The sequence below is a fragment of the Balaenoptera acutorostrata genome, chromosome 11, assembly GCF_949987535.1.
Source record: "Balaenoptera acutorostrata chromosome 11, mBalAcu1.1, whole genome shotgun sequence".
Taxonomy (NCBI): Eukaryota; Metazoa; Chordata; class Mammalia; order Artiodactyla; family Balaenopteridae; genus Balaenoptera; species Balaenoptera acutorostrata.
The window spans coordinates 75,182,674-75,208,735 of NC_080074.1; the positions used below are offsets into that span (position 1 = coordinate 75,182,674).

At 34.4% G+C, this 26,062-nt stretch overlaps 1 protein-coding gene across 2 annotated transcripts in view; it reads left to right on the forward strand.

Moving 5' to 3' along the window:
• Positions 1-22,054, forward strand: part of ABCD2 (ATP binding cassette subfamily D member 2) — an 89,843-nt gene extending 67,789 nt beyond the window's left edge. For both annotated transcript variants that reach the window (XM_007166912.2, XM_057556834.1), the window contains 2 exons: positions 10,977-11,102; positions 19,525-22,054. In XM_007166912.2, coding sequence (XP_007166974.1) covers positions 10,977-11,102; positions 19,525-19,744 — 346 coding nt within the window. In that variant the 3' untranslated portion in view covers positions 19,745-22,054. The remainder of the gene's footprint in view (positions 1-10,976; positions 11,103-19,524) is intronic.
• Positions 22,055-26,062: the final 4,008 nt, after the last annotated feature.

Below are 26,062 nucleotides of genomic sequence, written 5' to 3' on the forward strand. Positions count from 1 at the left end.
AAAAAGTAAAAATAGGGCTTCCCTGGTGGCACAGTGGTTAAGAATCCACCTGCCAATGAAGGGGACACAGGTTCGAGCCCTGGTGTGGGAAGATCCCACATGCTGTGAAGCAACTAAGCCCGTGCACTACAACTACTGAGCCTGCCAGCCACAACTACTGAGCCCACCTGCCACAACTACTGAATCCTGCATGCCTAGAGCCTGTGCTCCACAACGAAAGAAGCCACTGCAATGAGAAGCCCGCACACCGCAACGAAGAGTAGCCCCAGGTCGCCACAACTAGAGAAAGCCCACACACAGCAACAAACACCCAATGCACCCAAAAACAAATAAATAAAATAAATAAATTTTTTTTAAAAGTAAAATTTTTAAAAAATCGAGTGAAGGAAACATAATAATGAGAAAGTACCTCCCCTCATTCTCAAAGGATTAATAACAAGATTTGAGTTGTAATGTGGAGCACTTGCGCTAACTAAAATGGAGAACTTTGGCAAGGAGTATTAAGTATCAAAATTGTATACTCTTTTTGAGAGGATTTTAATTTTTTTGAAAGGATTACTATTTTTATTATTTTTATTTTGGGGGGGTACTTTTTCTTTTTTTTTAACAACTTTATTGGAGTATAATTCTTTACAATGTTGTGCTAGTTTCTGCTGTATAACAAAGTGAATCAGTTATATGTATACATATATCCCCGTATCCCCTCTCTCTTGCATCTCCTTCCCACCCTCCCTATCCCACCCCGCTAGGTGGACACAAAGCACCAAGCTGATCTCCCTGTGCTATGTGGCTGCTTCCCACTAGCTAGCTATTTTACATTTAGTAGTGTATATATGTCCATACCACTCTCTCACTTCGTCCCAGCTTACCCTTCCCCTTGCCTGTGTCCTCAAGTCCATTCTCTACATCTGCATCTTTATTCCTGTCCTGCCCTTAGGTATGTCAGAACCTTTTTTTTTTTTTTTTTAGATTCCATATATATGTGTTAGTATACAGTACTTGTTTTTCTCTTTGTGACTTACTTCACTCTGTATGACAGACTCTAAGTCCATCCACCTTGCTACAAATAACTCAATTTCATTTCTTTTTATGGCTGAGTAATATTCCATTGTATATATGTGGTACATCTTCTTTAACCATTCATCTGTCAATGGACACTTAGATTGCTTCCATGTCATGGCTATTGTAAATAGTGCTGCAATGAACATTGTGGTACATAACTCTTTTTGAATTATGGTTTTCTCAGGGTATATGCCCAGTAGTGGTATTGCAGGGTCTTATGGTAGTACTATTTTTAGTTTTTTAAGGAACTCCATACTGTTCTCCATAGTGGCTGTATCAATTTACATTCCCACCAAAAGTGCAAGAGGGTTCCCTTTTCTCCATACCCTCTCCAGCACTTATTGTTTGTAGATTTTTTGATGATGGCCGTTCTGACCGTCGTAAGGTGATACATCATTGTAATTTTGATTTTGCATTTCCCTAATGATTAGTGATGGTGAGCATTCTTTCATGTGTTTGTTAGCAATCTGTATATCTTCTTTGGAGAAATGTCTATTTAGGTCTTCTGCCTATTTTTGGATGGGGTTGTTTGTTGTTTTGATATTGAGCTGCATTAGCTGCTTGTATATTTTGGAGATTAATCCTTTGTCAGTTGCTTCGTTTGCAAATATTTTCTCCCATTCTGAGGGTTGTCTTTTTGTCATGTTTATGCTTTCCTTCGCTATGGAAAAGCTTTTAAGTTTACTTAGGTCCCATTTGTTTATTTTTGTTTTTATTTCCATTTCTCTAGGAGGTGGTCAAAAAGGATCTTGCTGTGATTTATGTCATAGAGTGTTCTGCCTATGTTTTCCTCTCAGAGTTTTACAGTGTCTGGCCTTACATTTAGGTCTTTAATCCATTTTGAATTTATTTTTGTGTATGGTGTTAGGGAGTGTTCTAATTTCATTCTTTTACATTTGGTTTTCCAGTTTTCCCAGCACCACTTATTGAAGAGGCTGTCTTTTCTCCATTTTATATTCTTGCCTCTTTTCTCAAAGATAAGGTGACCATATGTGCGTGTGTTTATCTCTGGGCTTTCTATCCTGTTCCATAGATCTATAGTTCTATTTTTGTGCCAGTACCATACTGTTTTGATTACTGTAGCTTTGTAGTATAGTCTGAAGTCAGAGAGCCTGATTCCTTCAGCTCCGTTTTTCTTTCTCAAGATTGCTTTGGCTATTTGGGGTCTTTTGTGTTTCCGTACAAATTGTGAAACTTTTTGTTCTAGTTCTGTGAAAACTGCCATTGGTAGTTCAATAGGGATTGCATTGAATCTGTAGATTGCTTTGGGTAGTAGAGTCATTTTCACAATGTTGATTCCTCCAATCCAAGAACATGGTATATCTCACCATCTGTTTGTATCATCTTTGATTTCTTTCATCAGTGTCTTATAGTTTTCTGCATACAGGTCTTTTGTCTCCTTAGGTAGGTTTATTCCTAGGTATTTTATTCTTTTTATTGCAATGGTAAATGGGAGTGTTTCCTTAATTTCTCTTTCAGATTTTTCATCATTAGTGTATAGGAATGCAAGAGATTTCTGTGCATTAATTTGTATCCTGCTATTTTACCAAATTCACTGATTACTCCTTCTAGTTTTCTGGTGTCATCTTTAGGATTCTCTATGTATAGTATCATGTCATCTGCAAACAGTGACAGTTTTACTTCTTCTTTACCAATTTGGATTCCTTTTATTTCTTTTTCTTCTCTGATTGCTGTAGCTAATACTTCCAAAATTATGTTGAATAATAATGGTGAGAGTGGGCATATTTTCTTGTTCCTGATCTTAGTGGAAATGGTTTCAGTTTTTCACCATTGGGAATGATGTTTGCTGTGGGTTTGTCATATATGGCCTTTATTATGTTGAGGTAAGTTCCCTGTATGCCTACGTTCTGAAGGGTATTTATCATAAATGGGTATTGAATTTTGTCGAAAGCTTTTTCTGCATCTATTGGGAAGATCATATGATTTTTCTCCTTCAGTTTGTTAATATGTTTTATCACATTGATTGATTTGTGTATATTGAAGAATCCTTGCATTCCTACGATAACCCCCCCTTGATCGTGGTGTGTGATCCTTTTAATGTGCTGTTGGATTCTGTTTGCTAGTATTTTGTTGAAGATTTTTGCATCTATGTTCATCAGTGATGTTGGCCTATAGTTTTCTTTTTTTGTGACATCTTTGTCTGGTATCGATATCAGGGTGATGGTGGCCTCGTTGAATGAGTTTGAGAGTGTTCCTCCCTTTGCTATATTTTGGCAGAGTTTGAGGAGGATAGGTGTTAGCTCTTCTCTAAATGTTTGATAGAATTCGCCTGTGAAGCCATCTGGTCCCAGCCTTTTGTTTGTTGAAAGATTTTTAATCACAGTTTCATTTTCAGTGCTTGTGATTGGTCTGTTTATATTTTCTATTTCTTCCTGGTTCAGTCTCAGAAGGTTGTGATTTCCTAAGCACTTGCCCATTTCTTCCAGGCTGTCCATTTTATTGGCATATAGTTGCTTGTAGTAATCTCTCATGATCTTTTTTACTTCTGCAGTGTCAGTTGTTACTTCTCTGTTTCATTTCCAATTCTGTTGATTTGAGTCTTATCCCTCTTTTTCTTCATGAGTCTGGCTAATGGTTTATCAATTTTCTTTATCTTCTCCAAGAACCAGCTTTTAGTTTTATTGATCTTTGCTACTGTTTCCTTCATTTCTTTTTCATTTATTTCTAATCTGATGTGTATGATTTCTTTCCTGCTGCTAACTTTTGGGTTTATTTCTTCTTCTTTCTCTAATTGCTTTAGGTGTAAGGTTAGGTTGTATATTTGAGATGTTTCTTGTTTCTTGAGGTAGGATTGTATTGCTATAAACTTCCCTCTTAGAACTGCTTTTGCTGCAGCCCATAGCTTTAGGGCCGTCGTGTATTCATTGTCATTTGTTTCTAGGTATTTTTTGATTTCCTCTTTGATTTCTTCAGTGACCTCTTGGTTATTTAGTAGTGCATTGTTTAGCCTCCATATGTTTGTATTTTTGACAGTTTTTTTCCTGTAATTGATGTCTAGTCTCATAGTGTTGTGGTCAGAAAAATATTTGCTATGATTTCAATTTTCTTAAATTTACCAAGGCTTGATTTGTGACCCAAGATATGATGTATCCTGGAGAATGTTCCATGAGCACTTGAGAAGAAAGTGTATTCTGTTGTTTTGGATGGAATGTCCTATAAATATCAATTAAGTCCATCTTGTTTAATGTGTCATTTAAAGCTTATGTTTCCTTATTTATTTTCATTTTGGATGATCTGTCCATAGGTGAAAGTGGGGTATCAAAGTCCCCTACTATTATTGTGTTGCTGTCAATTTCCCCTTTTATAGCTGTTAGCATTTGCCTTATATATTGAGGTACTCCTATGTTGGGTGCATTAATATTTACAATCGTTATATTCTTCTTGGATTGATCCCTTGATCATTATGAGGTGTCCTTCTTTTTCTCTTGTCTTTATTTTAAAGTCTTTTTTGTCTGTTACGAGAATTGCTACTTCAGCTTTCTTTTGGTTTCCATTTGCATGGAATATCTCTTTCCGTCCCCTCAGTTTCAGTCTGTATGTGTCCCTAGGTCTCAAGTGGGTCTCTTGTACACAGCATATATACGGGTTTTATTTTTGTTTCCATTCAACCAGTCTATGTCTTTTGGTTGGAGCATTTAATACATTTACATTTAAGGTAGTTATCGATATGTATGTTCCTGTTACCATTTTCTTAATTGTTTTGGGTTGGTTTTTGTAGGTCTTTTCCTTCTCTTGTGTTTCCTGCCTAGAGAATTTCCTTTAGCATTTGTTGTATAGCTGGTTTGGTGGTGCTGAATTCTCTTAGCTTTTGCTTGCCTGTAAAGCTTTTAATTCCTCCGTTGAATCTGAATGAGATCCATGCTGGGTAAAGTAATCTTGGTTGTAGGTTTTTCCCTTTCATCACTTTAAATATGCCCTGCCACTCCCTTCTGGCTTGAAGAGTTTCTGCTGAAAGATCAGCTGTTAACCTTATGGGGATTCCCTTTAGGTTATTTGTTGCTTTTCCCTTGCTGCTTTTAATATTTTTTCTTTGTATTTAATTTTTGATAGTTTGATTCATATGTGTCTTGGCGTGTTTCTCATTGGATTTATCCTGTGTGGGACTCTCTGCACTTCCTGGACTTGATTGACAATTTCCTTTCCCATATTAGGGAAGTTTTCAACTATAATCTCTTCAAATGTTTTCTGTCTCTTTTTCTCTTCTTCTTCTGGGACACATATAATTTGAATGTTGGTGCATTTAATGTTGTCCCAGAGGTCTCTGAGACTGTCCTTAATTCTTTTCATTCTTTTGTCTTTATTCTGCTCTGCAGTAGTTATTTACACTATTTTATATTCCAAGTCACTTATCCATTCTTCTGCCTCAGTTATTCTGCTATTGATTCCTTCTAGAGAACTTTAAATTTCATTTATTGTGCTGTTCGCCATTGTTTGTTCGCTCTTTAGTTCTTCTAGGTCCTTGTTAAACATTTCTTGTATTTTCTCCATTCTATTTCCAAGATTTTGGATCATCTTTACTATCATTACTCTGAATTCTTTTTTAGGTAGACTCCCTATTTCCTCTTCATTGTTTGGTCTGGTGGGTTTTTACCTTGCTCCTTCATCTGCTGCGTATTTCTCTGTCTTCTCATTTTGCTTAACTTACTGTGTTTGGGGTCTCCTTTTCATAGGCTGCAGGTTCGTAGTTCCCGTTGTTTTTGGTGTCTGCCCCCAGTGGGTAAAGTTGGTTCAGTGGTTTGTGTAGGCTTCCTGGTGGAGGGGACTGGTGCTTGTGTTCTGGTGGATGAGGCTGGATCTTGTCTTTCTGGTGGGCAGGACCGCGTCCAGTGATGTGTTTTGGGATGTCTGTGAAGTTATTATGATTTTAGGCTGCCTCTCTGCTAATGAGTGGTGTTGTGTTCCTGTCTTGCTATTTATTTGGCATGTGGTGTCCAGCACTGGAGCTTGCTGGTCCTTGAGTGGAGCTCGGTCTTAGCGTTTATATGGAGATCTCTGGGAGTGCTTTCACCAACTGATATTATGTGGGGCCTGGGGGTCTCTGGTGGTTCAATGTCCTGAACTCGGCTCTCCCACCTCAGACGCTCAGGCCTGACACCCAGCCGGAGCACCAAGACCCTGTGAGCCACATGGTTGTGCCAAGCCAGACTCTGGTCCAACAGGCCTTGACCGAGAGGATTTTAATTTTAATGTTTAAAGACTCACCAGAAAAGTCCCTTCTTATGGGTAATAGACTAACTAGATCCTTCTCAAGGCTCACTCTTCTGATGATGCACCAAAAGAGAATGGAAGGAAAATCTGAGAAACAATGTTACCTAATGTTTTACTTCATTATATCAGTTTCAGCATACAGCCGTTGCTTAATATACTTACATATGTGTACACACACACAACCCGTCCCACCAAGAAAACAGTGTTTGATACATCTTACGTCTGATAGGCTAGGGGTTGCTATGACAATGGATGGTAAGAAATATACTATTTTTCTAATTCTAAAATTGTATCTCCTCTGTTTAGCTCAATGTACTCTAAAAAATAAGACAGAATACGATAAGTAAATTAATTACTGAAAAGAGATTTATAGAAAAAGGAAAATTTTACTACAAACCTCTCTGTTTTATACTTCCTTTTCTTCTCCCTCGTTTCCACTTAAGAAAATCATCCACAAACAGAAATCAACTCTGAGACAAAGAAATAAAGCTTAATACTTAAACCACAACAGTAATCAAAACTAACCAGCAAAACTATTTCTGTTGTCAAGGGGAACCTGCAGTGATCTTTAATTCTTTGCATAGAGAGTTGATATTAAAGTCAAATGGAGTGTTAAAGTTGGCTTTGACTCCTGTATCTATTATCCCTGACTATACCTGCCCCCCCAGTAGGTAACAGGACCTTATTGATAAGCAAGTCCATCATAGAAAAACAGTTTGCAGGGCTAAATAATTATTTATGCTGAATGAGAAATTAATACTTGTTTCAATTTGTATCTTTTCATTGTCATTTATTTTATTTTTTACAATGTATTTTTTATTGAAGTATAGTTGATTTACAATGTTGTGTTAATTATTCCTGTACAGCAAAGTAATTTGGTTATAAATATATAACATATATATATACACACACACACACACACACACATTCTTTTTTAAAAACTTCCTCTCCTATGGTTTGTCATAGGATACTGAACATAGTTCTCTCTGCTATACAGTAGGATCTTTTTGTTTATCCATTCCATATATAATAGCTTACATCTGCTAACCCCAACCTCCCCCTCCCCCTTGGCAACCATAAGTCTGTTCTGTATGTCCATGAGTCTGTTTGTTTCACAGATAGGTTCATTTGTGTCATATTTTAGATTCCACATATATCCATACGATATCTCTAGTTGCATCCATGTTGCTGCCAATGGCCTTATTTCAGCCTTTTTTATGGCTGAGTAATATTCCAGTGTGTGTGTGTGTGTGTGTGTATACTCATTTTTATACATTCATCTGTCTATGGACATTTAGGTTTCTTCCATGTCTTGGCTATTGTAAATAGTGCTGCTATGAATATAGGAGTGCATGTATCTTTGCAAATTATAGCTTTATCTGGGTATATGCCCAAGAGTGGGATTGCTGGATCATATGGCAACTCTATTTTTAGTTTTTTTGAGGAACCTTAATACTGTTTTCCATAGTGGCTGTAACAATTTACATTCTTACCAACAGTGTAAAATGGTTCCCTTTTCTTCACAACCTCTCCAGCATTTATTATTTATAGGCTTTTTGATGATGGCCATTCTGACTGGTGTGAGGTGGTACCACATTATAGTTTTGATTTGCATTTCTCTAATTGTTAGGAATGATGAGCATCTTTCCATGTGCCCTTTGGCTATATGTGTGTTTTATTTGGAGAATTGTCTATGTAGGTCTTCTGCCCATTTTTCAATTGGGTTTTTTTTTTATTGTTGCTGTTATTGAATTGTAGGAGCTGTTTGTATATTTTTCAAATTAAGCCCTTGTCAGTCACATCATTTTCAAATAGTTTCTCCCAGTCTATAGGTTGTCTTTTCGTTTTGCTTATGGTTTCCTTTGCTGTGCAAAAGCTTACAAGTTTGATTAGGTCCCATTTGTTTATTTTTGCTTTTATTTCTATTGCCTTGGGACATTGACCTAAGAAAACATTGGTACGATTTATGTCAGAGAATGTTTTGCCTGCATTCTCTTTTAGGAGTTTTATGGTGTCTTGCCTTATATTTAAGTTTTTAAGCCATTTTGAGTTTATTTTTGTGTATGGTGTGAGGGTGTGTTCTAACTTCATTTATTTACATGCAGCTGTCCAACTTTCCCAATACCACTTGCTGAAGAGATTGTCTTTTCCCCATTGTGTATTCTTGCCTCCTTTGTCAAAGATTAATTGTCCATAGGCGTGTGGGTTTATTTCTGGGCTCTCTGTTCCATTGATCCATATGTCTGTTTTTGTGCCAATACCACATTGTTTTGATTACCATAGCTTTGTAATATTGTCTGAAGTCTGGGAGGGTTATGCCTCCTGTTCTGTTCTTCTTCCTCAGGATTGTTTGGCAATTCTGGGTCTTCCATGGTTCCATATAAATTTTAGAATTATTTGATCTAGTTCTGTGAAAAATGTCATGGGTAATTTGTTAGGGATCACATTAAATCTGTAGATTGCTTTGTGTACTATGGCCATTTTAACAGTATTAATTCTTCCAATCCAAGAACGTGGGATACCTTTCCATTTCTTTGAATTATCTTCAATTTCCTTTATTAATGTTTTGTAGTTCTCAGCATATAAGTCTTTCACCTCCTGGTGAAGTTTATTCCTGAGTATTTTATTTTATTTTTTGATGTGATTTTGAAAGGGATTGTTTGTTTGCATTCCCTTTCTGATATTTCATTGTTAGTGTAAAAAATACAACCCATTTCTGTATATTAATCTTGTAATCTGCTGCCTTGCTGAATTCATTTCAGTTCTTCTCTTCCAATTTGGATACCTTTTATTTCTTTTTCTTGCCTGCTTGCTATGGCTAGGACTTCCAATACTATATTGAATAGAAGAGGGAGAGTGGGCATCCTTATCTTGTTCCAGATTTTCGTGGGAAGGCTTTCAGCTTTGCACTGTTCTGTTGAGTATTATATTGGCTGTGGGTTTGTCATAAATAGCTTCTATTATGTGGAGATATGTTCCCTTTTTACCCACTGTGGTAAGAGTTTTTATCATAAATGGATGTTGAATTTTGTCAAATGCTTTTTCTGCATTTTTCAAGATGATCATGTGGTTTTATCTTTTCTTTTGCTGATGTGGTGTATCTCATTGATTGATTTGCTTATGTTGAACCATCCTTGTGAACTTGGAATGAATCCCACTTGGTTGTGGTGTATGATCTTTTTTATGTGTTGTATTTGGTTTGCTAACTTTTTTGAGAATATTTGTGTCTACATTCACCAAAGTTGTTGGCCTGTAATTTTCTTTTTTGGTGGTGTCTTTGTCTGCTTTTGGTATCACTGTGATGGTGGCTTCATTAGAATGTCTTTGGGAGTGTTCTCTCCTCTTCAACTTTTTGGAAGAGTTTGGGATGGATCAGTGTAAGTTCTTCTTTGTATGTTTGGAAGAATTCTCCTGTGAAGCCATCTGGTCCTGGACTTTCATTGTCATTTATTCTAAAATATCAGAATTTCTTCAGAGGAAGTTGTCCTGGTAAATACTTGGTACTGATTTTCAACCCTGAAATAAACAATAAATGACAGTGCATGAGTTGACCTTTGGTCCCATTAACAAAACTAAGTCATGCTACTGAGTACCAAATAAGTCTAGACAGGCTTGAAAGAAGACAGAGAAAGGGAAAAAAAGATAAAGTCCTGTGGGGTGAAAATGAAAGGGAGAGAGTTATCAGAAGGAAATAGTGGCAAATGGTAGGTGCCTCTGATAGTAGTAGACAGTCATTTCCAGAGTAAAAATGGAGCTAGGAAAAAAAATTATTGAGCACAATCAGAAAACTATTTACTGATTTTTTTCCTTAAGAAAATGGACTCAAAGTTACTAGGTTAAATGCCTACTCTAAATTTGTCAGATTAAGCATACTTACTTTTGCAGGGTCTTGGATCAATGAAATTCCATTAATTGTGATTAGGTACTCACATTGTTGATAAAATTATCTTCGCAATAAATGTTTGCCAACAGGGTTGTGACCTGTTTGATAGTTAGCTACTATGTGTAATGTATTTTTCATGTTAATTAGTCAGAAACTTGTCACCAAGAATGAACCTGCGTGCTCCAGGAAAGTGCATTCAGTAAGCTGTCTCATTTTTCCTCTGCCTCATATTCATGATTCACCCATCTGCAATAAAGCATATTGTATTATGAGCAGGTATCAAAAAATCTATTTTAAAATCTAAGAAGAGATGTAGAGAACAAATACATGGACACCAAGGGGGAAAAGGGGGATGGGATAAATTGGGAGATTGGGATTGACCTATATACATTATTGATACTATGTATAAAATAGATAACTAATGAGAACCTACTGTATCGCTCAAGAAACTCTGCTCAGTGCTCTGTGGTGACCTAAATGGGAAGGAGATCCAAAAAAGAGGAGATATATATATATATACATATGGCTGATTCACTTTGCTGTACAGCAGAAACTAACACAACATTGTAAAGCAACTATATTCCAATAAAAATTAATTTAAAAAGTAAAATCTAAGAAGAATATGAAATTCTAGTCCAAAGAGGGGTAATGACTGCTTTTTTGCTTTATTATTTATCACCTTTAATATTGTCATTATTCTCTTTTGCTCCTTTAAAATTGTTAACATTGCAGCTCATATTACCCAAAGAAAGAATTATAATTCAAAATGAAAAATTTTAATGTATTTGTGCTTATTTTTAAGACCAAAATATGCATTGCTGGATGAATGCACCAGCGCTGTCAGCATTGATGTTGAAGGAAAGATATTTCAGGCTGCGAAAGGGACTGGAATTTCCTTACTTTCTATAACACACAGGCCTTCTCTTTGGTAAGTGTTTCCAATGCTCATTTATGATACATGATTTTTCTTTATATTTCTGAAAGAATAACTTTGCCAAACTTTTTACTATAGAGCATAAGACATATCAGTTATTTTCTGCCTGTATTTCTGTTAACATTAAACTATGTCTAAAAGAGTAAAATCGCTCTGAAGCTAAAGGATGAAGTTCATGTATTTGATAGCATATGACAGAGATTAGTGATCTTTTCTGTATACTTTTGAGTAACGATCTTTAGGGTTTTAAGGTTTCCAAAAATTTGACTGCCCAATGGGTGGGGCCTGACCAAAATTAAATTGAAAGCAATGTATTTCTGTGTCAAGGGAAAAATTGAAATGTGAAAACACTGCTATTAAAATATGAGAACTAATATAACAGTAATGGAAGAACAAAAGGTACCCCAAACCTAACATTATAACAATGAATTTTTTAAAAATTATCATCACATTCCAATAATTCTGAAAAGAAGTAGAAAACTCCAGTGAGTTTTTTAAACTGAAACAGTCATTATTCCATAGCATACACTGGGAAAGAATATATTTATATAATTTACATCATCTTTTTAGTTCTTTTTTAAAAATCCAGGAAAAAGAAATATCACAACTTGATATCCCTCCATATGATTAAGTTGGAGAAAGCACAGGAAAGAAAAAGCTTTTTTTTTTTTGCTTTGTTTTAAGGAAAAATGAACAAAAATGTTTTATAAATAATATTTCATAAAACCTAATGGGCCCTCCCATCAGGAAACTTGCACAAGCCTCTTAGATAGCCTCATCCACCAGAGGGCAGACAGCAGAAGCAAGAAGACCTACAATCCTGCAGCCTGGAACAAAAACCATGTTCACAGACAGATAGACAAGATGAAAAAGCAGAGGGCTATGTACCAGATGAAGGAACAAGATAAAACCCCAGAAAAACAACTAAATGAAGTGGAGATAGGCAACCTTCCAGAAAAAGAATTCAGAATAATGATAGTGAAGATGATCCAGGACCTTGGAAAAAGAATGGAGGCAAAGATCGAGAAGATGCAAGAAATGTTTAACAAAGACCTAGAAGAATTAGAGAACAAACAAACAGAGATGAACAGTACAATAACTGAAATAAAAAATACACTAGAAGGAATCAATAGCAGAATAACTGAGGCAGAAGAACGGATAAGTGACCTGGAAGACAGAATGGTGCAATTCACTGCTGCGGAAAAGAATAAAGAAAAAAGAGTGAAAAGAAATGAAGACAGCCTGAGGCCTCTGGGACAACATTAAACACAACAATATTCGCATTATGGGGGTCCCAGAAGGAGAAGAGAGAGTGAAAGGACACGAGAAAGTATTTGAAGAGATTATAGTCGAAAACTTCCCTAACATGGGAAAGGAAATAGCCACCCAAGTCCAGGAAGCGGAGAGAGTCCCATGTAGGATAAACCCAAGGAGAAACACTCTGAGACACATAGTAATCAAATTGGCAAAAATTAAAGACAAAGAAAAAGTATTGAAAGCAGCAAGGGAAGAACGACATATAACATACAGGGGAACTCCCATAAGTTTAACAGCTGATTTCTCAACAGAAACTCTACAAGCCAGAAGGGAGTGGCTTGACATATTTAAAGTGATGAAAGGGAATAACCTACAACCAAGATTACTCTACCCAGCAAGGATCTCATTCAGATTCGATGGAGAAATCAAAAGCTTTACAGACGAGCAAAAGCTAAGAGAATTCAACACCACCAAACCAACTCTACAACAAATGCTAAAGGAACTTCTCTAAGTGGGAAACACAAGAGAAGAAAAGGACCCACAAAAACAACCCAAAACAATTAAGAAAATGGTAATAGGAATTTACATATCAATAATTACCTTAAACATGAATGGATTAAGTGCTCCAACCAAAAGCCACAGGCTCACTGAATGGATACAAAAACAAGACCCACATATATGCTATCTACAAGAGACCCACTTCAGACCTAGGGACAAGTACAGACTGAAAGAGAGGGGATGGAAAAAGATATTCCATACAAATGGAAATCCAAAGAAATCTGGAGTAGCAATACTCATATCAGATAAAATAGACTTTAAAATAAAGAATGTTACAAGAGACAAGGAAGGACACTATATAATGATCAAGGGATCAATCCAAGAAGAAGATAAAACAATTATAAACGTATATGCACCCAACATAGGAGCACCTCAATACATAAGGCAACTGCTAACAGCTATAAAAGAGGAAATCGACAGTAACACAAAAATAGTGGGGGACCTTAACACCTCACACCAATGGACAGATCATCGAAACAGAAAATAAGGGAATACAAGCTTTAAATGACACAAAAGACCAGATAGATTTAATTGATATTTATAGGACATTCCATCCCAAAACAGCTGATTACAGTTTCTTCTCAAGTGCGCACGAACATTCTCCAGGATAGATCACATCTTGGGTCACACATCAAGCCTCAGTAAATTTAAGAAAATTGAAATCATATCAAGCATCTTTTCTGACCACAGCGCTATGAGATTAGAAATGAATTACAGGAAAAAAACTGTAAAAAAGGCAAACACATGGAGGCTAAACAATACGATACTAAATAACCAAGAGATCACTGAAGAGATCAAAGAGGAAATCAAAAAATACCTAGAGACAAATGACAATGAAAACACGACAATCCAAAACCTATGGGATGCAGCAAAAGCAGTTCTAAGAGGGAAGTTTATAGCAATACAATCCTACCTCAAGAAACAACAAACATCTCAAATAAACAACCTAACCTTACACCTAAAGGAACTAGAGAAAGAAGAACAAACAAAACCAAAGTTAGTAGAAGGAAAGACATCATAAAGATCAGAGCAGAAATAAATGAAATAGAAACAAAGAAGACAATAGCAAAAATCAATAAAAGTAAAAGCTGGTGCCTTGAGAAGATAAACAAAATAGATAAACCATTAGCCAGACTCCTCAAGAAAAAGAGGGAGAGGACTCAAATCAATAAAATTAGAAATGAAACAGGAGAAGTTACAACTGACACTGCAGAAATACAAAGCATCCCAAGAGACTACTACAAGCAACTCTATGCCAATAAAATGGACAACCTGGAAGAAACAGAGAAATTCTCAGAAAGGTATAAGCTTCCAAGACTGAACCAGGAAGAAATAGAAAATATGAACCGACCAATCACAAACACTGAACTAGAACAAAAAAATCTTAAAATTTGTATGGAGACACAAAAGACCCCAAATAGCCAAAACGGTCTTGAGAGGAAAAACGGAGCTGGAGGAATCAGACTCCCTGACTTCAGACTATACTACAAAGCTACAGTAATCAAGACAATATGGTACTGGCAGAAAAACAGAAATACAGATCAACAGAACAGGATAGAAAGCCCAGAGATAAACCCACGCACCTATGGTCAGCTAATCTATGACAAAGGAGGCAAGGATATTCAATGGAGAAAAGACTGTCTCTTCAATAAGTGGTGCTGGGAAAACTGGACAGCTACATGTAAAAGAATGAAATTAGAACACTCCCTAATACCATACACAAAAATAAACTCTAAATGGAGTCGAGACCTAAATGTAAGACCAGACACTGTAAAACTCTTAGACGAAAACATAGGAAGAGCGCTCTTTGACATAAATCACAGCAAGATCTTTTTTGATCCACCTCCTAGAGTAATGGAAATAAAAACAAAAATTAACAAATGGGACCTAATGAAACTTAAAAGCTTTTGCAAACCAAAGGAAACTACAAACAAGACGAGAAGACAACCCTCAGAATGGGAGAAGAAATTTGCAAACGAATCAATGGACAAAGGATTAATCTCCAAAATACATAAACACCTCATGCAGCTCAATATTCAAAAAACAAACAACCCAATCCAAAAATGGGCAGAAGAAAAAAAAAAAAACCTAATGGGGTTTTCCCTTTTTAAATAATTACAATACCATTTTTATCATTCCCCTACTCTTTTATTGATTCATCATCATAATAATAGTTGCTAATGCAGATTCAACACCTATTCTATTCCAGGCTCATTTTATTTAAGCCTAGTAACAATGCTATAGAGTACAGGTAGTCTAATTTTTCCCATTATACAGATGAAGAAACTGAGAGCTAGAAAAATGAGAAAAATAATTTACTATGATCTTACTCCCTATACTCTACTATATTGCTCTACGTATTATAAGGAACTCAAAATGTATCTCATGCATAAATCATAAAAACACTTTTTCATTCACACTACATTCTACTCTCTACATTCGCATTTCTATTTCATAAATCAAAATCTTTTCCTTTGACATGTTAGTAACTATATAATGGACTCTATATGCTTTGGCCTCCTACTTCCCAAGGGACAGGAAGGATTCTTCCTCTCTCTCTGACTGGAGCATTTTCTGGCATGTGGCTGATCACATTTATGCCAAAGCTGTCATTATATACACAACTTCATACCTAGACTAAGTAGCAAGCTTTATTTGAGTTAAAGCCTTTGGGTCTTTGAAGCCTTTCCAGACCCTTTACCTTATAGAAATGTTTACTTTAAAATTGTGAGTAAGCTGAGCATTCTGTGCAGATCAGGCTTTAATTGTTCAAACTTCTTTGACTGAATTCTACTTCTATAGAGAAGATAATAATCTATTTCACACTTTATTTAAACATTCAGATTTTTCATATTTTTCTTTCCTCAGATAATTTACCTGAAAATAGAGAATTTCATGAAGTGACCCTTTCTATGGAATTTTGTAGTTTGTCTCTCTGTTGTTAAAGAATTAATTAGCATCTGGAGTGTTAGGACCCTGATTTGCCAGTCTCCCCAGAGGCAGTCTGGATCTAGTCCAGGATGAGGTAGAGTCCATGTCAATGAGTGTGATTGCTCTGATTTCCCCTTGGATAAAACCAACAGGAACTGGTTTAAGACAGTTATGACATATGCCTGTGGAACCAGGCCAGAAGAACTCTTGAGTCCTTTCTGGCTCTTAGTCCTGGTGTTTTTCTGACTTCTATCAATGGGTTTATTATGCCTTCCTGTCATTTAGTTCCTATTCAAGTAGCCTAAAGAGACATTGGAAGCATATTCAGCCATTTTTTTTCTTAATTTAAGAACAAAGAGGTTTTTGTTGTTGTTATTGTTGTTTTTAAGACTTTTTTTTAGTTTTAGGTTCACAGAAAAATTGAAAGGAACAGAAATATGCCTATACTCTCTGCCCACACATGCATAGCCTCCCCCATTATCAACATCCCCCACCAGAGTGGTATAATTGTTACAATTGATGAACCTATACTGACACATCATTATCATCCAAAGTCCATAATTTACATTAGGGTACACTTAGTGTTGTGCAGTCTATGGGTTTGGACAAATTTATAATTACATGTATCTATCATTATAGTATTATATAGAATATTTTCACTGCTCTAAAAATCCTCTGTGCTCTGCTTATTTATCCCTCCCTCCCCAACACCTAGAAACCACTCATCTTTAATGTTTCCACAGTTTTTCCTTTTCCAGAATGTCATATACCTGAAACCATACAGTATGTGGCCTTTTCAAATTGGTTTCTTTAACTTGGTGATGATAGTCATTTAATTTTCTTCCACGTCTTTTCACAGCTTGCTAGCTCATTTCTTTTTAGTGCTGAATAATATTCCACTGTTTTGATGTACACAGTTTGTTTATCCATTCACCTACTGAAGGACATTTGGTTGCCTCCAAGTTTTAGCAATTATGAATAAAGCTGTCATAAACATTCATATGCAGGTTTTTGTGTGGACATGAGTTCTCTCAAGTCCTTTGGGTAAATATCAAGGCGTTCAGTTACTGGATCATACTGTTAAATGTATGATTAGTTTTGTAAGAAACTGCAAAACTGTCTTCCAAAGTAGCTCTACCATTTTTCATTACAACCAGCAATGAAAGAGAGTTCCTATTGGTCCACAGCTTTACATTTGGTGTTGTCAGTATTTTGGATTTTGGCCATTCAAATAGGCGGGTAGTGGACAATTTTTTAAACAAATAATAAAATCTAATTTTATACTTTCTAACAAGAAAAACATGTTTTTAATTGCAGCTACCCATAGTATATTTCCCCGTAAACTGAAAAGTGCATTAGTTCTGCTTTATGAACTGGTTTAGTTATTTTAGGTTGTAGAAATCTATTATTTCTGATTATCCTTTCTTCCTACATGAAATTCTTATTTTCCCTGAAAAGATTTCAGAAGAGGAAAAATATGTATTATATTTTCCTCCATAACAGCAAATGGGTAATTGTTGATTGTAAAGATGAAAATCAATACCAGTATCTGAAGAGGTCAAAAATTATAGAAGCTTATTAAATTATGTGATTCTTGAATAGAATTACAATTTTATAATTATCACTATCCAGTGCTTTATCTTATTTGTGTAGAATGTCTGCAGATTATTTCCAAAGAGCCTCTGTTAAAATAGTGGTTTCTTTTAAATTCCTCTGACTAAGATAAACTCTGAAATATTATTTTAGCCCATAATATAGAACACACCTTTGAATATCAGGTCATGAAACACCTATACAGTTTCTTCCCCCATGTAAAAACCAAATAATGTTGTAGGAGCAGAGTGATGAGCCAAACCTCCAATATAAATTGAAGATGGAAGTTGCTCAAGATCTGAACTACTGTGTTCTAAAATTGCTCCTGGTTGTAGATCCAAGGTTAGGAAAGCCCAAGAGAAGTTGAGAATGAAATAAACAAAATGATTTTTTTTTACTATTTTTTCTCTTTCTTATATCACCATCCTTCTTTTGTTTTTCCATTACTTTTGTTTTAGCTCTCACATTTTAATAGCACTTTTGTCACATTTAAATTTTTTCCCTTGATGTAGGAATACATTGTTTTCAATTTAATTTTTGTCAGGTCCCACCCATTGTGAGGTCAAATTTTTGGAAAACTTAAAACCCTAAAGATAGTTACTCAAAAGCATATGGAAAAGATTAATCTCTGTCATATGTTATCAAACACATGAACTTCAGCCTTCAGCTTGAGAGTGATATTTACTCTTTTAGACATAGTTTAACTTAGTTTAGTTTCCCCATCTTACAGCATGTTAAAACCATCCAGACAAAATGGGATGAAACCCAAATTTCTATAAATTGGTGAATGGATAAAATGTGTAATACAATGGAATATTATTCAGCCATAAAAATGAATTAAGTACTAACACTACAACTAGATGAACTTTGAAGTCATTTTGTTGGGTGGAAGAAGTCAGTCACAAAAAGCCACATTTTGTATGAGTCCATATATATGAAATGTCCAGAACAGAAAAATCCATGGAGACATAAAGGAGATTGGTGGTTGGCAGGGGCTGAGCAGAAGGAGAAGTTGAGAGGGACTGCTAATGTGTATGAGGTTTCTTTTTGGGGTGAAGAAAATATTCTGGAATTGGATAGTGCTGATGGTTGCATGAGCTTGTAAATATACCAAAAATCATTGAATTTTACATTTTAAAAGGATGAATTTATGGTATATGAATCATATCTCAGTTTAAAAATGGAGGTAAAAGCTACTTGATATACCCCCACTGATCATAGTAAATAATGACTGATGACAGCTTAAAAAAGAGCAGGAAGTGAGAAAAACTGTAAGAGAAAGACAAAAACTGAGGACACATAAGAACATGTGCCTCTTCAGCATAGTGACAAAATGCAGTGGCTCAGCCATGCAAGGACAGCTCTGCCAGATTACCCTCTTTACACACACCCTACAATTCCCAGAGATTGGTGTCCTTAGCCTTCATTTAGGAGAAGGTGAATTGCCTTCTGTCTCATCAATAAAGTCATCTCCATGCCTCTCTGAAGTTCCTAATTATGAACTTGAGCCATGAGAAAAGAGATTAAGTTATTTGAAAGCATGGAAGTATTGATAGCTGAAGATTTCTATCAGTTCATTTTTTTTTAATGTTTTAAAACTTTAATTTTTGAGAAATTTTTACTTGACTAACTCATTCCTGAAGGATAGTGTACTAATGAATTGGTATTGTATTTCCTTTATTTTTCTTAGTTATTTTTTTAATAGCCTTTTAAATTTTTACTTTCTTCCCTCTGCTTCCTTTCCTTATTCCCATTCTAAGTATGCTTTGGTATTTATTCATACTGGACTATGAATATAAATATATGCAACAGTATGTCTTCCTTTGCAATTCACGTATACTCAGAATATAAAATAAATTTAATACAAGCAATAGAATTTCCTAGAGGCTAGACTAATGACTTCTGGAGTAAAAAAAAATCACAATACTTTACCTTTTGAGGGATTCTTGAAAATCAAATGTAAAATAGGCACCTTACTTAAAATTTGCCTTTGGATATCAATTAGAATGATAAATCTATAACTAAAATGGCTTTTTGTAATTATTGCTAATAATATTATTTCATTTTGATTATGCAGGAAATACCACACTCATTTATTACAGTTTGATGGTGAAGGAGGTTGGCGCTTTGAACAATTGGACACTGCTATTCGTTTAACACTAAGTGAAGAAAAACAAAAGCTAGAATCTCAGCTAGCTGGAATTCCCAAAATGCAGCAGAGACTCAATGAACTATGTAAAATTTTGGGAGAAGACTCGGTGCTGAAAACAATAAAAAATGAAGATGAGACATCCTAACTTATTTTGACATGTTTTAAAAGTTAATTTTTAGTTAAAGGCTCAGAGACACTGTTATAGGGCATGCATTGTGTTAAGCTAAGCACAGAGGAAAAAAAGACAGCAAGAAATGTTTTATAAGATTTTAGCATCAAGGAAATATAAGATCTGACTTTTCAGAAGAAAATAAACAAATGCATTATGTAAGATAAGTCATTATGGCTTATACTAATTCCTAGTGAGAGCCTAATTCACATGTAAAACAGGATTTTCTAGGTAAATTCATGATGAATACTAGATTTGCTAATGTGTATGTGTTGTGTCTGAAATTCTTAACAAACATGGGATATATCTTGAGAATGGACAACTTAAGAGCAGTGTTTGGGTTGAAACAAGGTGCAGAAAATTAGAAGTTTGAGTAACATTTCTGTCCATTTATGGTTTTTAGATTTAACAGCTAGAATTCATGTTCCTTTATTGCTAGTGGTCAACTAAAACCTGTGTACAAAAGCGCTAACAGTTTGATAGATAATTTCAAAACGAAAGAAATTCTTTTAATGGCAGTGGTTGAAAGAAAAAAGCATGGCTATACTTCTTTTATATGTATAAAATATCCTATTTTTAATTTTAGATTTTGAGCATCTCGTGGGCACATAAATTCATTTTAATGAGAACTCTTACATATTTGTTAATAAACTTTCATTTTAAAAAGAGAATTGCCAATACAGAAAAGGACTATCCAAACAATGTTTGTCTCAGCCTGTTACTTTACTTGGAAGGATTATTTATTGCAAATTCTGTCCAGAAATACTTAGCTTGTTTTTGTCCCCAAAGGAGGAGTCCACCACATTTTGAAAATAGCAGTGCTATAATAGAATAGAGGGATTTTCAAAATGATAGTAGTAATAACATACATTGGAATAGTACTTTATAATTTACAATCCTCACTTACATCAATTAATTTTAATCCTGTGACAAACTTTTGAGGCAAATTTTTTTTTCCTAGTTTGCTTTTGAGAAAATTGACACTCAGATTTGCCCTAATCATGCAGTTTATTTAGGGGCAGATCCAGGGGTCAAATGAATTTCCCCTGTTTCCCTGGTTCAGTGCTATTTTCATTATTATCCTTGAAATTCAACTGGGCTATAATAGCAATAAAAGTTAGATGAGATGTTGAAAAGAGAATAAATTTAGTAATGTTAGTGTTATTATTTTTTGATTATTGTTTACAAGGTATGGAAATTTAAGTACAAAATGGAAAGGTTATTGATCTGTGGTTTAAAATAGGGCAGGAAAGTTAGCAAATCTTTCAGCAGCTATGCACTTATACGCAATATTAATGTACCCCTACAACCAGCATTCAGAAGAGGAATTGCATTATAAATCAATTTAATATTTATTGAACATAATGAGAAAGAATCTATATGGAATAGTCATATGAAATAAATCTTATATATTCAATTGCCTTGAAGTTGGAAGTATGAAAGCCAGGACTACCATTTTAATCTCCTACTGCCTATGCCACCATGTTGATAGGCCAGGGAAAATGGGAATGCTGTTATTAGTGGTTTAGGATTTTATTTGCATATTTAGACACAGCCATAATAGATGCTAAGTCAGTGATTCTCAGACTTTTTCAGCTGGTAGAGTACCTGGATGTCATTCATGATGCCTGTAATCGAACATGTAATAGAATCATGACATTTTCATATTTTCAATTCTTCCATGCTAAGACATTTTTAATTATCAATAAATGTAACCACCTTATGTGAAGGAATGTAATATAAAATCAAAACCAGTACATCTAAGTTTTCCTGTTAGTATCATTAGCTGTTCATTTATTCATTTGTCAGTTACTACTACTTCCTATTAGAAAAGTGAGGCAGATATCAAAGGTTTAAAAAAAAAAAATGCATGGAACCAAAACTTAAACTTGATAAAAATTATTCATTAATCTAAGTTCTATATTAGCAGTTATTCAGTTTATATGGCTGTAGGGAAAATTCTGGGGCAAGTAGCTTAAGTTAATTTTTAAAGTTATAAGAAGAAAATGAAAAGTCTTCATTTGAAATATGTACATAATTTTTATGCCTTAATTTTCTTAATTTGAAAAATAAAGCATTTAGGAACCAATATATTGTGTTTTGAAACTTTGAAAAGAATGCCAAAACAAATATTAGAGTTTTAATTAGCCCTTATTTAATATATCCTACCAACTGGCTGAAGTAAAGAACTCATTATTTATAATGTACAGGATTCAAGGATGTTTAAAATTCTGTATTAAAAGCTATACACACTGCAGTTTAAATGTTAAAGTTCTAAGAGAAACATGTTTTGCATGTGCTTTTTTGTGCCTGTTTTTTTTTTTTTTTTTCTGAATTTTCTTCCATGACCAATATCCTCTAACTTGCAGGGGGAAAAAATCTTTAATTTGAATTTGTATTTATGTTTCATTTAACTGTTTATAAAATGGTCCAATGAGTATACCATATTTTACTATTTTTATAGTTATATTTTGTGAAAAATATGAACAAGTTGAGAAATGAAGTAGCCATCTTTGAATATAGATGAGGAAAGGAAAAAGAAAGAATATTTCAATTTTCAAACAAGTTTTACCATGTTATCTATTTGCCCCAATTATTTTGACTTCCGTTTGTTTTGTTCTGTTTTGGTCAAAAAAAGCTGTAAGTTTATAGAGCTCGATTTTTAAATGTGCTTTTTTTTGTTAACTTATAAACTTGGAAAATAAGTTGCATTCTATGAAAATGTTGCATTACATTTCTACAGCATATAATGCCAAGCATGAGTCTAAATAGTGTGCATTCTTGTCGACAAGATAATGTGTAAAAATCTTTCTCCATTAATCTCAAAGAGAATGATATATCTTGAAATTCAACCCGAGTTTACATTTGTTTCCAATGGGAATGGTTTTCCCTTGATAGTAATTTAGTTTTTGTGTCAAATTTTGTTCTTCCAGTAAAGGTATAAATGAACATGTTAGTTTTTTTTGAGACTTTGATTCCAAATATAATTTCATATTTGGCAATAGTTTTAGCTTATTAAAACCTGTTTGGAATAGTTTTTTGATTCCATAAGCCTAGAAAAATTTGTTACACATTGGAACACCAATCCAGAGAATGTTACACACTTCAGAGATATGCATAAAATGGTAATGGTTATTAAACTATCGATTAAAAGAGATGTCTTTGATATAACTACTTTTTGGGCAAAATTATTTTCATTTAGAAGTGTAAAGTACTTTCACATAACCCAGAGTATTTACAGGTCTGATGATTTACATTTAGGTATGATTAAGAGTTGTAATGTTTGCCACATGAGAACTTTCAGGTGGATGTATAAAATATTTTTATTAAAAGCATCCCTTCTTCATTGCTGGTGCCTTTCCTGATTACCAAGTACAAAACGGCTTTACAGTTTTTATTGTGAAATTTTCAAAACCAATTATCTATACTTTTAAGCAGGGGTTGAGTAGTAGTTGTATTAATGAAAGCAAATGAGAAAAATGTCCTTAATGGTAAAAATCACTATGTGACTAAGCTACAATGTGGTTATGGTGTGAATACATTATAATATAGTCTCCATCCAGTATGCAATTATTTGAGCTCAGCATTACTTGTGAGTTCCTAAATCATCATGAAAAAAACTTGATTAATCAAAGGAATTACAGGTTATTCCAGTGATAGAAAATATCCTCTTTCTATATTTTAAATGATTCTGTTGGGTGTCTACATACAACTCAGTTACAAGTTGTATCATGCACAATTTTGTCAAGTACTGTGCACAGTAGTCACCAAATAGTTGTTTAAATATTTATTTTCTTTATTAATTCAACACATTTATTTATTAAGTACCAACTTATGCCAGACACTGTGCTATGTTCTAGGAATGAATAAAATATGGTCCCTCTCCCAAGAAGCTTACGGTCCACTGAAAATTAGGAAAATGAGTACCTTCATTCAGAGAAAAATTCAATAGCTGCTATTTATTATTTACCAAGTAGGCACAAAGCATTGCATATACACTGACTCATTAAATCTTCACAAAACTCTAATAAAAAAGGAAAGTGAGAACAGAGAAGTTAAGCAATTCATCCAACCTAATGCAGCTACTAAGCTATGGAGCTGAAATTTGAACCTAGAAATATTCGATTACAAAGCCTTTGCAACTCCCCATCACCTTCCTTTTAATTAGTTTAGGTCATTTTTCATTATTGCAGTTTTTAACTCTAAAGTTGTAGTATATTTTTTAACTGGCTCAGGGTTTCTGGTTAACCAAAAAGAAGCATTATTTTTTTCATCTAAAAAAGAAATTTATCACACAAATTATATTTTTCCTTGTTTTTATTATAAACGATGGATATGGTCCTATGGGAGAAGGAGAACAGAAGGCAAATTTTCAGATATTTTGAGGAAGAAATTCCAAATCGGTTAACATTTATTAATTCAGTAAATATTTATTGACACATTCAAGGTACCAGTTACCATGCTAGGGATTCAGAAGTGAAGGAGACAAACCTTATCTCAGCCCTCATGAAACCTTTTAGTACCTCAATACTAAACAATTTTATGCCTGTTAGATATTGTGGTCCCATCTAAATGGTATATTTGTTTTATAGTGTCTTCTCAGTTCTTGTATTTCCTGCCTAAGACCACTCTCTTGCAATATTTAAGCAATAAACATTTTTTGGCAGCAGAATTCCCTTGATTATACACTTAAGGGCTTCATAAGCCTCATGCCCTCCAACTTGGTCTAAATTACAAGGTCCAATAAAACCAGTCTGTATGACTATATCATCCTTCACCAGTAGGTGCTCCCATACATTTAGCATGTTGTCTTGAAACCTGAGAAATATGAGCTTCTCAAGTTCAGATCATGTAAAGTTAGCCGGTTTTGTACAACGAAAAGCATCTCTCTCGTGTTAACACAAAATGAAGATAACTACAGCAGAAAAGTTCTAAAAAGCAAAACACAAAGCAAAACAAAAACAACCAAAAAATCCCCAATAATTATAAAAGTAAATAGACAAGGGTTCCAGAGTTAAGCATATTTAAAATTATATGCTTTATTTCTGTACTTGTGTTCTAATGTAGGTGATATGATGATTAAGTATTCACCTTATGTATTTTTATGTAATTTAATGCCTATAAAATAGATAAGGCATCAATGAGGCAATAAAATATTAAACACTAAATGATATTCACTTGGATCTATCATTTAATTACAGTTTGATCTGTATAAAAGAGGAGACAACCTTATATATCAAATATATTATTTAATTTTTACATATTGAATATATTAAACTTAATACTTAAAAAGTGTTGGGTCTAGACATTACGCAGTTGTATAAAGTTAGACAAGTTTACACTAGAAATGTGTCAGAACTCACACAGGGTGAGGCAAAAGAAGTCCTATAATCAGATGACATTTTGTTGGGAAACTAATGTAATGGGAACTTTTGCAACACAGATATTGATAATTCAAGAGTAATAAAAACTGTTGAAACAATAATCAAAGTCCCCTTGTTTAGGACAGCTTGTTGCTCAATATGGGAAAAGTTTCCAAGATCCATGTAAGTGGGGTTTAGATAAATGAGGTTAATGTAGATCCAAACAGATACATATATTTTCCTGCAACTTAACACACACACACACACCTTAGAAGTTTAATAGTTTAATACAAAAGCAGCATAATGATTTTGAGAACCAAAGTAACTGAAGAATTATTTTTATTGTGATAAAAAACATAAAGTTTAAAGTTTACCATCTTAACCATTTTCAAGTGTGTTTTTCAGTAGAGTTAACTACATTCACATTGTTGTGAAACAGATTTCTAGTATTTTTTATCTTATAAGTCTGAAATTTTATCAGTAACTCCTCTTTCCCCCTCCCCCCAGCCCCTGGTAACCATTATTCTACTTTCATGAATTTGCCAATGTTAGATACATCATCTAAGTAGAATCATACAGAATTTGTCTTTTTGAAACTGGCTCATTTCATTTAGCATAACGTCCTCAAGTTTAATCCATATTGTGGCTTGTGAAAAGATTTCATTCCCTTTGAAGGCTGAATAATATTCCATTTTATGTATTACCACCTTTCGTTTATCTTTTCATCTGTTGAAAGAATAGGTTACTTATTCCTCTTGGATATTGTGTATAGCGCTGCTATGAACATGGGTGTGCAAATATCTCAAGACCTTGCTTTCAATTATTTTGAATATATATCCAGGTATGAGATTGTTGGTTCATATGGTAGTTCTGTTTTTAATTTTTGAGAAACCTCCATTCTATTTTCCATGATGGCTGTACCCATTTACAT